Below are 17,802 nucleotides of genomic sequence, written 5' to 3'. Positions count from 1 at the left end.
AATCACTGGGTCGGGAAGATCTGCCTGTGAGAACTACTACACCCCCTGGTGCCAGTAGTGGTTTGATTTTGGCCTCTCCTCCTATCTCTGATGTTCTTACTGATGTCCCACTAGTGGAGATTCCGACTGTATTAGTTGTAGATCAGGACGTACCAGACCAGGATTTACAAGATGACACCATGGATGCATCACCACAGTGCTCTCCAGTTAAGAGAGCGGTAAGGAAATGCAGGAAAACACAGTCTAAGCGGGGAGGAACATACCATAAGAAAACACCTGAAACAGTGCAGAGGAGCACCACTGGTCACAAGGAAACCATGACTATTATTGGTGACCGAATATGAATTCTGACCTTCTGGACCATATAGCCAAGATGTTTGAGGCTAAATTAGAAACTATTGTTAAGCCTTTAGTGGAAAAAATAGATCTTCTGACAGCTGAAGTATCTAGACTGGGAGGTCTTCTAACCCGGTCAATTAGTAATGAGAGTTTGAAACCAAGGGAAAGGGACATTCTACCTAAAATGCTGTACAGAAGCCATTGGTGGGGAGGGCAAGCACGGCTAAAGTTGAGGAGACGGGCCGATCGGATGGTCAGACTATACAGACTAAAGTGGTCCCAATGAATATAGTGGGGTCACCAGCCCAACCGAGGAAAGTACGCCCAATTAATCTCCCACCAGATTGTGAACCATACGTTGTCATACTTTCTAATGTCCCACCCGTAGACACTTCTCAGCCCAATCCCAGTCAAGAATCACATGATTCGCTTAAGTATAAAACCGTCTCGTGGCTGAACAAGAACTGTGGGATTCCGATAAACTATTCAGACCAGATATTAACAACGAGACAGGTACCCTGGATTGGTAATGACAGGAAAACTTGTAAAGGCGAATGTATTGTCATTAATTTTAGACACCCCCAACACGTTGCGACTGTGCTACTTAGAGCAGCATTCCTGAAATTGGGTGAGAATAGTGTGGGTGTGCATCCCTTGGGATATTTTTATAGCCATTTAGCTAAGGGTACATTGCATAACACAAGAAGCGGGTATCCAAGTTCTAGCATAAGCCCAAACTTTGAGATCCCAACTCATAATAGATATCATGCATTGAGTAGTTTGGATCAGAACGATTGACTCTTGTCAGTTGGTAGTCTTTATTTGAGGGCATATCCTAATACTCAGGTTGGGAAGCTAATACAAATAATCTAGATTCTGAGCAATTACAGATAGTGGTGCCCACTCCGATTAGTAATGATAGCGTTAGACTTGGTCCTGTTTTGATGGCAGTGGCTAGCGATCAGATTCCTAAATGTGCTGGAAATAGTAATGGCAGCTTAGGAGATGTAGGATTATGCCGCACTAGTAGTACCGCGCTTGAGGGTAATACCATTGGAAACACTCTAATGGAAGAATTAAGTACTGTGACTATTCCCCTAGATAGTACATCTATACAAGATACATTGGCGAATGCAGTCCCACTTAGTCTCAAGGAAAATCTACCCGCAAGATTAATATCATGGAATATAGCAGGTTTAGCTAGAAATCTACGGGACCTGGTCTGGTGCACCTACATTGAGGATTATGATGTCATCCTCCTCCAGGAGACTTGGGCCTTATTTATTTATTTATTTATTTGCTGGTTTTTATAGCGCTCGAATCGACTCCAGATGGAGTATCTCTGCGCTTGGTGCCGACTAAACAGAAGATGTAAATTGGAGCAGATGCTAGATCTCATTTTTAAATAAGACGGTTTTCAGTTGCCTTCTGAATTTTAAGTGCTCAGTACACTGTCTTAGGGACAAAGGGAGTTTGTTCCATAATGTGGGTCCTGCAATTGATATCTTAGATATCCCGCACAGGCTTGGGTATAAAACTTTTCACTGTGACGCAATTCCATCAGTAAGAGGGAGAGCGTCGGGGGGGCTGGTGATCTGGCTAAGAGTTAATTTAGAAATAGAAGTTACCCAATTGCCTATTCCTTCCCCGGATTTGTTGGGATTAAAGATGGTGACACGAAAAAAGGAATCTGTATACCTAATAAATATATATAATAGACCACATCCACTTAATAAGGAATCAAAGGTAGTAGAGCTACTGGATTCCTTTTTAGATACATTAGGACCAAATGCATTAGTGGTAGTAGGGGGGGACTTCAACTGTAAATATGAACCAGTGTTGGGTCTCGATAACTTACTCGATGAACAGGATATAGCAAATGATATCCCGATTTTGGATTCCATTGGGTTAGTTAAATGCACCGTAGCAGCAACTCAAATTCTACAGTTGACCGTGGGGCATGACCTAAGGGCATGTAATGGCCGCTTACAATCTGATAGACCAGCAGCCCCAACCTTTTGTAAAGGTAATTGCAAGTCACATATAGACTTTATATTGGTCTCTCTGAGCCTATGGTATTTAATTATTGACTTTAAAATAGATATCAGGACAGAGAGTGACCATCTTCCACTTCAACTATGGTTAAATCCCCAGCCTTTTATATCTAAACCAGCTGAAGAGGTCGCACTGAATAATTCTTTTGGGGAACTGCAGGTATCAAATAACAGATGTGCTCTGAGATGGCCTTACATCCTGGCTAAAGATTCGACAATGCTAAATATTTACAATACTTTTTCTGATACCATTGCATCTTGCCAGGAGCCCCTATTAGGCACCGAGGGTGTGTTAGACCTACACTACCAATTGGTAGATGCTCTAACTCCCTTTTTGAGTAAAATTTGCAAAAGGGATAAGAACCCAAATGAAAGTCATTTAGAGTTAGCTAATCCTTGGTACAATAAAGAATGTCGTCTAGCAAAGTCCCACTTGATTCAGGTTGTTAAAACTAAGAAACCCCAGTGCATAAGAGAAAGTAGACATGCATATAATAAAACCCTGACTCAGGCGAAAAAAGCGTGGGATGATGCATTATGGTATGATCTACTAACTGCAGCTAAATTGAGAGATCAGAATACCTTTTGGAGTTTAATATCGAAGGGGAATAAAAAGGGTAGATCATCTAAGGATATTTACCTAGACGAAAAAACATTGTGTGACCATTTTACTAAACTCTATTCACATGATGAAGAGGGGTTGCCCATACAAGTTCAAGAGAGCAACTTAGCATTGAGTATTGCTTCTTTACGATTTAGTATAGAGGAGACCATGCAGGCACTACAGGCCATTAAAGCAGGTAAACCCCCAGGACCTGATAAGATCCCCGGTGACTTACTAAAGCACGATGTGGAAGTAAAGGGGCCTTATTTTAACTTTTTATGTAACTCCATAGTGGCTGGAACACCCATTCCCGATAATTGGAAAGGGGCAGACCTTGTAACAATTTTTAAAAAAGGGGATCGTTATGACCTGGGCAATTATCGCCCAATTAGTTTAATTGATCTTTTACAGAAGGTTTTTGCCAGACACATTTTAAATAGACTTTTAGAATGGATAGAGGAGACCCAGACACTGACCAAATACCAAGCAGGGTTTAGGTCAAAAATCAGCACGGTGGATCAAGCATTTAGATTCACGTGCATCTGCTGGAAGTATATTAATATAAGAAAGGGCAGCCTGTATGTGGCATTTATAGACTTGAGGGCCGCCTTCAACCTCGTTCCACGTCATCTCCTGTGTACCACACTAAGAAATATGGGGGTCCCCGGTGAGCTACTCCAAGAACTCATCAGACTACACACAGGGAACTATGCCAAAGTCAGATGGGGGAAGGGAGGTGAAGTATCAAAGCCTATTCCTGTGAGCCGTGGCGTGCGCCAAGGCTGTGTGCTGGCGCCTACGCTCTTCTCATTATATGTTAATGATATACCAACATATTTGAGGGATTGTAATCACGACTCCCCGAAGCTAGGAGATGAGGCAATCACGGCACTTCTTTTTGCCGATGATACAATCCTCATCTCTCAGAGTCTGAAGGGTCTCCAAAATCTGGTGAACAAATTCTATGGTTACTGTGTAGAGAAGGGGTTAGAAATAAATTTGTCTAAAACGAAATATATGCCTATAAACCTGCAAAAGTCCTTTAGGAAGAATTTGGCCTTAAATAAATAAAAATTGGAGTATGTGGAGAGTTATAACTATCTAGGTATTATGTTGGATAGCACCCCTTCATGGAAGGGGCATCTGGTAAAAAGTAGATTGTCTGTCAAACAAAATTTGATGCCTATACTAAAAGTGCACGCGCAAGTCATTCTAAAGCTATCACGCCGGCACTTTAAAGTATTTACGGCAAAGGCCCAATCAGCGGCACTTTATGGTGCTGAGGTTTGGGGGCATTGTTGTAAAAGCAACTTTGAACGGGAAGAAAATCACTTTATACGTAGATTGTTAAAAATACCAACTAGAACTCCCCTAGTTCCAGTGTTTTTGGATATTGATCTTAAACGGACAGATTACCAAGCAATCTTAAGGCAATTGTTGTTTTGGGTAAGGCTCTGGACAACCCCGGAGCTGTGTAATTATAAACGTGGATTGTTAGAAGTTATTCAGATTGATGAGTACAAGAAAATTGGATGGTTAAAACATATTTCCTTTTGGTGTATTAGGTTAGGGTTATCCCATTATTGGGAAGAGCCTCAGAATATGACACCCCCATGTAAAAAACTTCTAAAGTACACTTTCTGGTCTTATGTCAATGGTGAGCTACTTCATAGTTCATCAATTGGCATATTGACCCAGAAATTCTTGAATGTAAAGGATAATGCTGTATTTGAACAGTTTATGGACGAGATAGGACCACTACTGGCAAAAACGTTATATTTGCAGTTTAGATATGGGGTGCTCCAGACGAATGCAAATACCTGTAGATGGGGGGGTAAAAATGATAGCGGTTTTTGTATTCTCTGTCCTCAAAAGGCGAAAGAAGATGACGTCCATCTAATGTATTTTTGTCCGGTCTATAAGTCATCTAGAGACCGTTGGATCAGACCCCTCTGTAAAAACATGGGTGTTTGATCCTATAAAGAAGCAGAACCTATAATTAAGTCTAATACCTCTCAACTGGTAGTGGTTTGTATAAGCAGGTTTTTATTCAACGTGTACCTAATTAGAAAACAGCTTGGTTACAAGCTGTAATGTAATAATGGGGTCCGTAGTCTTCTTCACCCTGCATAAGTTACCATAGATAGCATTGATTTTATTTTTTAAACATGGTTTTTAAAGGTTTTAGTCTGGCTTTTAAAATAGGAAAAATAACTCTTTTATCTAAATTATAAAGTGAGATCTTGTTTTATTGTGACATTTGTAAAATTATTGATATGGATTAATTATTTGATTGCCCCGTTTCATTCACTGTAACTTGAATATGTGACTAATTGCTGTATAGGGTACTGTATATAATTGTCTGTAAATGTTTTTTCTTTTGTACTTCCTGCTTTTATGGCTATATTAGCCGAAATAAAGTTGAAACAAACAAACAAATACCCAGTTAGTACCTATGCAGTGGAGGAATCCTCCAATCTGTCCCATGCATTTCTCCAATCACCCATCCAGCACTATCTACTTATCCTATTACTTCAGCAATACCTAAGCACTTATAATTTCAGCATACACTCTCTTTGCAGCACTGAAATGACTCTAGTTACAAGTCATATACTAAAGAAATAGCCTATTCACTAACAAAAGTGCAGGTAGAATATTTTGTACAGTTTACATGTAAACCTCTAAACACCTACATACTATTGATACACTATTTCAAATATCCGATTAATAAATATGCAATGTAGGAATCCTTCGATCAGTGTCATGTATTTCTGCAATCACCCATCCAGCACTATCTACGTATTGTTGTTATTAGTCATGTTCCTTAAGCAATGGCCTAGCCAGTAAAACTAGTACAGCTACAATATTCTGTGCACTATGCATGCAGACCTCTAATCAGCTACATAGCATCGATACATTCTTTTAAATACTCAGTTAGTACCTATGCTGTCTAGGAATCCTTCTGTCTGTCCCATACACTTCTCCACTCACCCATCCAGCACTATCTACATATCATATCACTCCGCCAATTCCTAAGCACTTATAAATTCAGCATGCACTCTCTTTGCAGCACTGAAATTACTCCAGTTATTAGTCATATACTTAAGGAATGGCCTAGTCACTAACACAAGTGCAGGCACAATGTTTTATATAGTTTACATGTTAACCTCTAAACACCTATATATATTTGACACACTCTTCTAAATACCCAATTAATACTTATACAATGTAAGAATCCTTCTATCAGTCTCATGCATTTCTCCAATCACCCATCGAGCACTGTCTACGTATTCTATCACTCCACCAATACCTAAGCACCTTTATATTCAGCATGTACTCTCTTTACAGCACTGAAATTATTTCAGTTATTAGTCATGTACCTAAGGAAAGGCCTAGCCAGTAAAACTAGTACAGCTACAATATTTTGTACACTATTCATGCAGTCCTCTAATCAGCTACATAGCATTGATACATTCTTTTAAATACTCAGTTAGAACTTATGCTGTCTAGGAATCCTTCTGTCTTCTCCATGCACTTCTCCATTCATCCATCCAGCACTATCTACGTATCCTATGACTCCTCCAATACCTAAGCACTTATAAATTCATCATGCACTCTCTTTGCAGCACTGGAATAAATTTTGTTATTAGTCATGTACCTAAGGAATGGCCTAGCCACTCACACAAGTGTAGGCACAATATTCTCTACACTATGAATGTAGACCTCTAATCAGCTACATACTATTGATACACTTTCTAAATACCCAGTTAGTACCTATGCAGTGTAGGAATCGTCCTGCCTGTCCCATACATTTCTCCAATCACCCATCCAGCACTATCTACGTATTCTATCACTCCACCAATACCTAAGCACTTATAAATTCAGCATGTACTCTCTCTACAGCACTGACATTATTTTAGTTATTAGTTATGTTACTATGGAAAGGCCTAGCCAGTAAAACTGATACAGCTGCAGTATTATTTGCATTATGCATGCATACCTCTAATCAACTACATAGCATGGATACATTCTTTTAAATACTCAATTAGTACCTATGCAGTCTATGAAACCTTCTGTCTGTCCCATGCACTTGTCCATTCATCCATCGAGCACTATATATGTATCCGATCACTTTGCCAATACCTAAGCATTTATAACTTTAGCTTGCACTCTCTTTGCAGTGCTGAAATTATTCTAGTTATTAGTTGTATACTTAAGGATTGGCCTAGCCACCAAACCTAGTACAGGTGCATTTCTTTATATACTATGCATGCAGACCTCCAACAAGCTACATACTATTAATACACTCTTCTAAATACCCAGTTAGTACCTATGCAGTGTAGGAATCTTCCTGTCTGTCCCATGCATTTCTCCAATCACCCATCCAGCACTATCTATGTATTCTATCACTCCACCAATACCTGAGCACTTATAAATTCAGCATGTACTCTCTCTACAGAACTGACATTATTTTAGTTATTAGTTATGTTCCTATGGAAAGGCCTAGCCAGTAAAACTAATACAGCTACAGTATTATTTGCATTATGCATGCATACCTCTAATCAACTACATAGCATGGATACATTCTTTTAAATACTCAATTAGTACCTATGCAGTCTATGAAACCTTCTGTCTGTCCCATGCACTTGTACATTCACCCATCGAGCACTATGTATGTATCCGATCACTTTGCCAATACCTAAGCATTTATAAATTTAGCTTGCACTCTCTTTGCAGTGCTGAAATTATTCTAGTTATTAGTCATATACTTAAGGATTGGCCTAGCCACCAAACCTAGTACAGGTGCATTTCTTTATATACTATGCATGCAGACCTCCAACAAGCTACATACTATTAATACACTCTTCTAAATACCCAGTTAGTACCAATGCAGTGTAGGAATCCTCCTGTCTCTCCCATGCATTTCTCCAATCACCCATCCAGCACTATCTATGTATCCAATCACTTCATCAATACCTAAGCACTTATACATTCAACATGTACTCTCTTTGCAGCACTGAAATTGTTCTAGTTACTAGTCAAGTATTTTAGGAATGGCCTAATCAGAAAAACTAGTACGGCTACAATATTCTGTGCACTATGCATGCATATCTCCAATCAGCTACATAGCATTGATACAGTCTTTTAAATACTCAGTTAGTACCTATACAGTCTAGGAATCCTTCAGTCTGTCCCTTGCAGTTCTTCATTCATCCATCCAGCACTATTTACATATCCTATTCCCTCACCAATACATAAGCACTTATAAATTCAGCATGCCCTCTCTTTGCAGTACTGAAATTACTCCAATTATTAGTCATATACTAGAAGTATTCTTATAAAATGACTTAGGCACCAACACAAGTACACATAGAATATAATGTGCATAATTCCTTCAAATCTCTAAGTAGATAAATAGTATTGGTTCACTCTATTAAATAGTGAAGTAGTACCCATGCAACATAGGACACATCCTGTCACTCTCGTGTACCTGTAAAATGTTCTTATTGTATCAGTCTGCCAATACTTAAGCACTTAGGGGGCAGATTTACAAGCACCCTGCACCACCAGTCCGTCACTTTTTGTAATGTAATGATGGTGCCAGACACTCCTTCATATTTACAAAGAGAGGAAAAGTCACCTTGTGTAACTTTTCTTCTCCTTGTAAATACAATCTCTTCATAGACAGCACTTTGCTTTGAAGTTGTGTTCCATAAGTGTTGGTGTGGATGTTTCCACGAAACACTCATAGAACAAGACATATCTCCAGATTTATGAGAAATCATAAATCTCGAGATGTGTGTGAATGCTGTGGCATCCTACAGTTACTGTACCAAGGCACAACGAGGAGAATTGTTTTCTTTTCTCCTCATTTTTCCTCTTTCAATGCAAACTGCATTCCACAGCATACATTGAGAGAGGAAAATGCCTTTACTGATTGTTTTTGTGCAGGACAGTGTCCCTTCCTGCATAAAAAAACAATCTCCCCATGACACAGACATTCTTGCACCATGGTGCAAGGATGCCTGTGTCACCACATGGCTGCACTTTGTGCAGCAGTGAAGAGGGAAGCATAGAGTTGCGAAATATTTATGTACATATGTCACATCTCTATGCTTTGTAAGTGCCACAGCACAATGCATCTAAAGAGGTTGCTTTGTAACGCTGCAGTACTTCCTCATAAATCTTCACCTATAAATTCACCATACACTACTAATACATTCTTTCAGTCAATCATGCTCTACACATATATTCAACCAAACTTTCACAGATTACTAGGCAAGAATAGTTCTTCCTTAACCAGATAAGGTAGTTCTGACAAGAACTTGTTTTTCTTCTTTTTTTCCTTTTCTTCTTTTTTTGAACAATTTTGTATTTTTTTGGTGTTTTTTCAAAAAAAGAACAAAAAAGAATGAAAAAAACAGGAAACCTCTGGAATTATTAACCATTCCGTAAAACAAAAGAAAACAAAAAATTAGCAATGATGGTTCCGTTGCGTAGCACAAACTGCATTCACTGACTGTTCTCCAAAACATATTCGTTTTTTTGCACTTCACACAGTGCTGTTCTAGGAAGGCAAACTCTGGCCTAATGTCCGGTGCAGCTGTGGATTAGGATGTTCCAGATGTGCTTGACACAGCAGCTGAAGGGTTCATTGCAGCTCGCCTACATTCCTCCTGAGCCAGATTTACAGGATGTATTGTTTTTAAATGCTTGTACTTGGAGGCAGCTCCACAAAAATATTTTTGTCACTACCTCTTGACAGCACTCATTGGCATATTCTGCAAATCACCTTTCTAGCCTTCACTTTTTTCTCACCAGGCGGAAAAGTGAAGAATTTCCAGACAATGGACTCAGGCTTTTGAGGACGTGGGGTTTTGATTCTTTTTGATAAACACCAAAAAATGAGTAAAATAGAGCTCTTGATGGAAAAGAGATGTGTCTCTAAATGTGCTCCAACAAGAATGATTGAAATGGGTGCGGTCCTTCAGTAGTTCCAATGGTAAATGTTAATAACCAATCAAATATTTTTTTTCAGGTCACATGGGATCCGTGCATCATGCGCTCACGAAGCACGCACCTAACGTGACTTCGCAAAAATATATTTAAAAGTAATAAAAGTTTATTTAAGTACAAATATATTATTTCTATAAGTATCTTAGATAATCGCTTGCCCTAATATGTATATTAAAGATTCATATATATAATTTTAGGCATTAAAAAAATTCATGAGAGTCGCGCATCCAGGGCGCACCAGCAGTTATATGACATCATGCGCGACCTGCCACTGCGCAAGCGTTGAATACCGTAATGCCATGTGTCGCAAATGTGCAGGAGTCGCAGATCGGTTGCATACCAATAGCGCACATCACGCAATGTTAAATGTAAATGGTGTAACTGAAAAAACACGAAGCCGTCGCTCAACGTACGCGGATCCTTCACAACTTTTCTAAAATGGCGGCTAGAATCCGCGCACTCATCGTGATGAGTACGCTTTGGGTGCGCGACTCCAAAAGAAAAAAATAATAATAAAGAAAAATGGTTAAACATATTAAATAAAAAAAATAAAATAAAAAAATTAACTCTGTAGAAACGAAACATGCACGATTGACTGAGTGAAATAGTTATCTATTGTTTCCATGAGTTTGAAGATATTTTTCAGACTCTAAGGGAAACAAAGTTGTCATGTTTATGGGGTTGTGAGAAACTAAACCCTTCTTGTTCATTTGAAAAAGTTTCTAGTGACCTCTGAGTTAGCTGGCACACACAAATCATTAGGTTTAATGTACTCGATAGAGACATACTGACCTCAGTCCTATGTCAAAACTATAGCGTATATTTTTTCAATGCGCAGAGCCTATTAGGGATATAGGAACTACACTACATGGCGCCCAATGTTTTGGTAAGGCAGTAATTTAACGCTAGATACGGATGTAACTCAGTTGTGCTTTTCTCAGAGACCCCTTTACTCGTAAAACTCCAATAGACGTCTGGAGTGGGCAAGGGATAATATCCGCCATACCTGAGTAGGACAAAAATCCTATGTATTAGCTTTTTAGTTTGTTCAACGTTGAAGGATACAGTGTTCCAAAATATTGTGCACCTTATCTTTGTTCCCTTGAAACTTGCTCTGGAACTTTCATTAAACAATGTCCGAGGACAATAACACCGAAGCCGGTGGAGCTACAGGCGACAACGCCGAAACAGCTTTAAACTATATAGGTTTATAGGAAACCGATGCGAATGCTGTAATAATTCCTCCAAATTTAAGGAAAGCCATCACTATAATACTTATAAAACATGGCCTATCATCAAGAGGTGGTACAGCAGTTTTTGTGATAGAGGCACATGAATATCACCAGACAGAGGCATAGTCTTCCAGGAAGCAAATCCAGTAACAAGTATGTTTCACTTCTACAAAGAAGATGATCCACCCGGATGAGTATATTCCTTTAAAGGATATTGAAATTTCACTCACATACCAGGAGCATAATCTCTGGTTTAAAGGCGCCCTAAAACATTTAAATCACATTACCAGGCTTGGTCCACTCGGTAGACCAGGAGCTACATGGACAGTTTAGCAGGTTACACACCTCATCCTGAAATCGAAGACATGACAGATGCAGATTTACTTACTCAACTCAAAGAGCTACTCAAAATTTACAGACAATTTGTCCAATATGTCATGCGGACTCTCACAGTCCAACCTCCAATGGTTATTGCACAATAAATATCTTACCAGGGGAATACATTAACAATTACACCACAGACTTTAAACGCAGTCGTGGGTAAATTACCAACAAAACGTGAACAAATACTGTTCTGGATAGCTCAGAAAATTACTCAAATGGAAGCGGTATTTCCTAATATTGCCCTCATGAGAACCACAGAATTTTAACAATCTGTTTAACAATGGGGATCAAACCACATCTGGAGGCCTGCACCACTTGGGGTACAATCTTCACTGCAATCTATACTAACACACATGGGGGCCGATTCCGATCCGGGAAAAAAAAACGCCGTACAATTCGTATTCGTAGCCGATTCCGTACGAATGGAAAAAATCCGTCCAATCTGCGTAGTACGATCCATTGTCGCCTATTCCCGTACGAATATCAGCGATCCGTATGAACCACAGTCGAAGCCCCGTACGAATTAGCGTCGTTACTCAACCCGTACGATTTGTAAACCTGCCGTACAACCACACAAGTACGATCCACATAGGAAACCCAGTACGCGATTTGTACGGCCCAAAGTAGTCGCCCATGCAGATGGTTTCGTACGGGATCCTTCCCCTCACAGCAAGCGGCATCTATGCATACCACACGTGTACCCCTCGTGCAAGCCCACGCGAGCCCCCCCCAACGGCCCGTACAAGTCGATCGCACACACAAGCACCGCACGTACCCCCCCAACCAAGTCAAACGCACGCACAAGTACCGCACGTACCCCCCTACAAGCGAACGCACGCACAAGTACTGCACGTACCCCCCAACAAGCGTACGCGAGCCCCCCCCACCCGCCAACGGCCCGTACAAGTCGATCGCACACACAAGCACCGCACGTACCCCCCCAACAAGCGTCCGCAAGCCCCCCCACCCACCAACGGCCCGTACAAGTCGATCGCACACACAAGCACCGCACGTACCCCCCAACCAAGTCGAACGCACGCACAAGTACCGCATGTACCCCCCCAACAAGCGAACGCACGCACAAGTACCGCACGTACCCCCCAACAAGCGTACGCGAGCCCTCCCCACCCGCCAACGGCCCGTACAAGTCGATCACACACACAAGCACCGCACGTACCCACCCAACAAGCGTACGCGAGCCCCCCCTCACCCGCCAACGGCCCGTACAAGTCGATCGCACACACAAGCACCGCACGTACCCCCCAACAAGCGTACACGAGCCCCCCCCCACCCGCCAACGGCCCGTACAAGTCGATCGCACACACATGCACCGCACGTACCCCCCAACCAAGTCGAACGCACGCACAAGTACCGCACGTACCCCCCAACAAGCGAACGCACGCACAAGTACGGCACGTACCCCCCCAACAAGCGTACGCGAGCCCCCCCCACCCGCCAACGGCCCGTACAAGTCGATCGCACACACAAGCACTGCACGTACCCACCCAACAAGCGTACGCGAGCCCCCCCACCCGCCAACGGCCCGTACAAGTAGATCGCACACACAAGCACCGCACGTACCCCCCCCAACAAGCGTACGCAAGCCCCCCCACCCGCCAACGGCCCGTACAAGTCGATCGCACACACATGCACCGCACGTACCCCCCAACCAAGTCGAACGCACGCACAAGTACCGCACGTACCCCCCCAACAAGCGTACGCGATCCCCCCCACCTGCCAACGGCCCGTACAAGTCGATCGCACACACAAGCACCGCACGTACCCACCCAACAAGCGTACGCAAGCCCCCCCACCCGCCAACGGCCCGTACAAGTCGATCGCACACCCAAGCACCGCACGTACCCCCCAACAAGCGTACGCGAGCACCCCCCACCCGCCAACGGCCCGAACAAGTCGTTTGCTCGCACAAGTCCCGCACGTACCCCCCCAACCAAGTCGATGGCACGCACAAGTACCGGAGCAAGCAAACAAGTCGCACAACAACATCGAACATGTCTCCTGTGTACACACCATTGAATAAAAATGTCCTGATCACAGCCAAACTGGCAAATACAGTTCAACACTAACACCCACCCCATATATGACACACACAACCAATTCAAAATAAGCCACACCCACCATTTCACCAAAAAAAGGGTCCACACATACAACCCATCATCTTTTTGAACATACACATTATTGCCAAGAAACAGACAGCACACCAACAATTGCAGCAACACACCTTCACACATACACCCAATCACATCTACACCCACACCACCCCTTCACAATCAGAACCACACACCCTCATACATATAGACCATCACACCCTCAACCACATACACCCCACACCATGACCACACCCAAGAATCCAAAGTTCACCGACCCAGAGAATGAGATACTTACAGATGAGATCATCAGAGTCGAGCCACAGCTGTTTTGCGCATTGGTCAGACAGACCAGCATGGCTGAGAAAACACGCCTGTGGCAGAGGATTGCAGACCGGGTCAATGCTGTGGCACCCATCAGGCGCACCAGGGGGGAATGCCAGTCCAGGTGGTATGACCTGCGGAGGATGGTCAGGAAGAAGATGGACCAGGACTACGCCAATGCACACCACACTGGAGGTGGACCTCCCTGCAGACCTCCTGTATACCATCTCTGGGAGACGAAAGTCATGGCCCTGCTGGCACCGGTGGGAGTACACGGAATCGAAGGAGCCATTGAGTCTGGTGAGTGTACAATGAAAACATGTTACAGGGGTGTACTTACAACAGTCCCCAGCAGCATGGGGTGGGTGGACATGAGTCCCAGCATGACAAAACAAAATGGAGTTTGATGCAAGGGGGAGGCACAAAGGGTAGAAGGTGGAGAGTAGGAGGCTGCTCTCATCCCATATGTCCCAGGTACACACCCAAGCACCATGCCCAATGCACAGGATAGGGAAATAACACACAAGATAGTACACCACAGTTGCAAAACAATTTCATGTAGTGGACACACCTTCCAGCAAAGCAATATTTTGTCACACAGTAAGGCAGTGTATCAAGCGAGCAAGCACAAACAACCTGTCACCATCCCTGTCTCCCTCTCCCTCCCACTCCCTCTGTCGCCCTCTCCCTCCCACTCCCTCTGTTGCCCACTCCCTCTGTCGCCCTCTCCCTCTGTCGCCCTCTCCCTCTGTCGCCCTCTCCCTCTGTCGCCCTCTCCCTCTCCCTCCCACTCCCTCTGTCGCCCTCTCCCTCTGTCGCCCTCTCCCTCTGTCGCCCTCTCCCTCCCACTCCCTCTGTTGCCCACTCCCTCTGTCGCCCTCTCCCTCTGTCGCCCTCTCCCTCTGTGGCCCTCTCCCTCTGTGGCCCTCTCCCTCTGTGGCCCTCTCCCTCTGTCGCCCTCTCCCTCCCACTCCCTCTGTTGCCCACTCCCTCTGTCGCCCTCTCCCTCTGTCGCCCTCTCCCACTGTGGCCCTCTCCCTCTGTCACCCTCTCCCTCTGTCGCCCTCTCCCTCTCCCTCCCACTCCCTCTGTCGCCCTCTCCCTCTGTTGCCCTCTCCCTCTGTCGCCCTCTCCCTCTGTCACCCTCTCCCTCTGTCGCCCTCTCCCTCTGTCGCCCTCTCCCTCTGTCGCCCTCTCCCTCTGTTGCCCTCTCCCTCCCACTCCCTCTGTTGCCCACTCCCTCTGTCGCCCTCTCCCTCTGTCGCCCTCTCCCTCTGTCGCCCTCTCCCTCTGTCGCCCTCTCCCTCTGTCGCCCTCTCCCTCCCACTCCCTCTGTTGCCCACTCCCTCTGTCGCCCTCTCCCTCTGTCGCCCTCTCCCTCTGTGGCCCTCTCCCTCTGTCGCCCTCTCCGTCTGTCGCCCTCTCCCTCTGTCGCCCTCTCCCTCTGTCGCCCTCTCCCTCTGTTGCCCTCTCCCCCTCTGTCTCCCTCCATCCCTCAGTCTCCCTGCCTCCCTCTGTATCCATCCCTCAGTGTTCCACCCTCAGTCACCACACCTCAGCTCCCTGGGCACACACACAGTTGCACCCAAGCACTGCACAGGCCTGAAAACCACCATAGAGCTGAATGTCCAGGGATGGCTCCTAATTACCAGCACTCATCTACTATTTGACTGCAACACACCCACCAGTTGCAGTCGTCAATGTACTGTGTCAGGACACACATTTTGTAAAGCTCAGTAGTACACAATGGGCACAGGTGTAGGCACCACAAGTCCCTCCTGTGATCACTGCAAACACAAACACCAGGACAAGGTCACACATCCTGTGCATGAACTCAAAACCACGAAAATGGCAGCATGCTACATCAGGGGGCAGCCAAATAATGAACGATGGACGCATGCAAATCACACGCAAAGTACTAGCATGGCCTGTCATACACCCCCCTTACACAAACTCATCCCCTGGGGACAGGCATTGTAGTGCAACACTGTCCCAATTGTCATGTACCACAACTAAACACTCACTAATATGAATACGCATACAACTAATACATGCACATTTCAGAAGCTCCCTTCCATTGTGCCTCTCAAACAATGCACGTGCCCCATCTCATTACTGTTGTGGATGCACTTAAGTACCAACATGGACATGGGTATTGACAAGGTGATGCGTATTTGAGAAGTGCCACGTTCAAAAGCCATGATCTATAAGTGTGTGTACAGGTCCAGGGGTGTTGGCATTGTGTGGCCATCACGGAACAGGAAAAGACATCCAAAGTTGTAGATGTCATGCTAATTAATGATGCTCTGTCTCTTACATCGACATGCTGCATGTAAACTCTGTGCATGCTTCACGCAGACATAAGGATTTACACCGTATCCTGGATGTTGCGTGAACCTGACCAATGCTTTACATGTGTTGTGCCGGCAAGACAAGCCACAGCAGTGGTTGCGTCAGTCATTGTCAAGAGAATGGAAGAATGACAATACCCCAGAGTACATGTCCATTTACTACCACTACATACACAACTGAACAATGACAACAATGTAAAGCTTGTGGAACTGTGATGCAGATAATGGATAAATAAACAAGATGTCACTTGATAGTGCCTTAACAGTGTCTCACTCTCCCACACACAGGGCAACGTGTGGAGCCCCCCCAACCAGGGGGGAGAAGGATCCCAGGCCCAGACTCAGCAGGACCCAGACCCCACCGACAGCGATGCCACTCAACGCACTGTGGATGACCCCAACCAACCTGGCTCCTCTGGATCCCAAAGACCTGCAGCAACTGTACCACCTACATCTCTGCCAACCACCAGAACCATTCCCACCACATCCCAGCAGACAGGTCAGAGCCCTGCACATGACCCATCAGAGAGCCTGTCTGAAAATGAGGGAGAGCCTTTGTTGGGCACCCCGGAGGAGGCAGACAACCTCCACCCTGGCAGCACTTGGGGGGCCCGTCGATCGGATGTGCCCACAAGCGCAGGCTGTGCTCATGTGGGTCAGGGTGGTGGGAGAGGTGGAAGGCGGAGGCGAGTGTCTGGCCAGTCAGCTGCAGGGCCCGGTATGCCTGAACTCACTAACATCCTGGAGGCATACCAGCGGGACACCAGGGAGGTAGGCCAGCTTGCGGATGTCCTCAACCAGGTGAAAGAACAGCAGGCAGAGCAAATAGCCAGGCAACAACAACATTATGGACGGGTGGAGGAAAGTCTGGCTCAGCTCTTGACGGTGCATCGGGAAATGAGCCAATCGCTACGTCAGATAGCTGCCAACATGCAGCATCCTCCCTGTGTCACAAGGCCAGCAACATCACGGCAAAGTGGGACACCAGCCGCAGGGAGGCGGGAGGAGGAGGAGGAGGAACTCTCTGACGTAGCGTTCCATGCATCGTCCAGGCCTGTACCTGAGGTTCCCCCAAGGAAGGTGGGTCGTCCACGGCTAAGACGTTGAGGGGCAGTGGGCCATGCACAACTCCCAGGACACAGGACCTGGCATATTGCCCCTGGGTGCAACAGTATCCCCTATGCGACTCTCCCACATGGACTTTCTGGTCACAGTCTACCCGATGATGCCAAGCACTGTGGCCTGGACTATGTTGACAGTAACTGTAAGGCATCTCATCTCCACCACTGAACTTTGGATTCAACCCCTTTATGTACAGCACCTATTCACGTTTCCTGCACAAGATCACCAAATAAATACACTGAACCTCATACGCATTTGTCGATTTAT

General features: G+C 44.8%; 1 protein-coding gene across 1 annotated transcript; it reads left to right on the top strand.

The window, feature by feature from the left end:
• The first annotated feature begins 340 nt into the window (after positions 1–340).
• Positions 341–17,520, top strand: LOC147685067 (uncharacterized). The gene is made up of 2 exons (XM_086939756.1): positions 341–442; positions 16,702–17,520. Exons 1-2 carry the CDS (start codon positions 341–343, stop codon positions 17,518–17,520), a joined length of 921 nt encoding a protein of 306 aa, XP_086795882.1.
• Positions 17,521–17,802: the final 282 nt, after the last annotated feature.

The sequence above is a fragment of the Lissotriton vulgaris genome, chromosome 10 (genome assembly GCF_964263255.1).
Source record: "Lissotriton vulgaris chromosome 10, aLisVul1.2, whole genome shotgun sequence".
Lineage (NCBI taxonomy): Eukaryota > Metazoa > Chordata > Amphibia > Caudata > Salamandridae > Lissotriton > Lissotriton vulgaris.
Note: the sequence above shows the minus strand (reverse complement) of the source record. Positions and strands in the feature narration are given on the sequence as shown.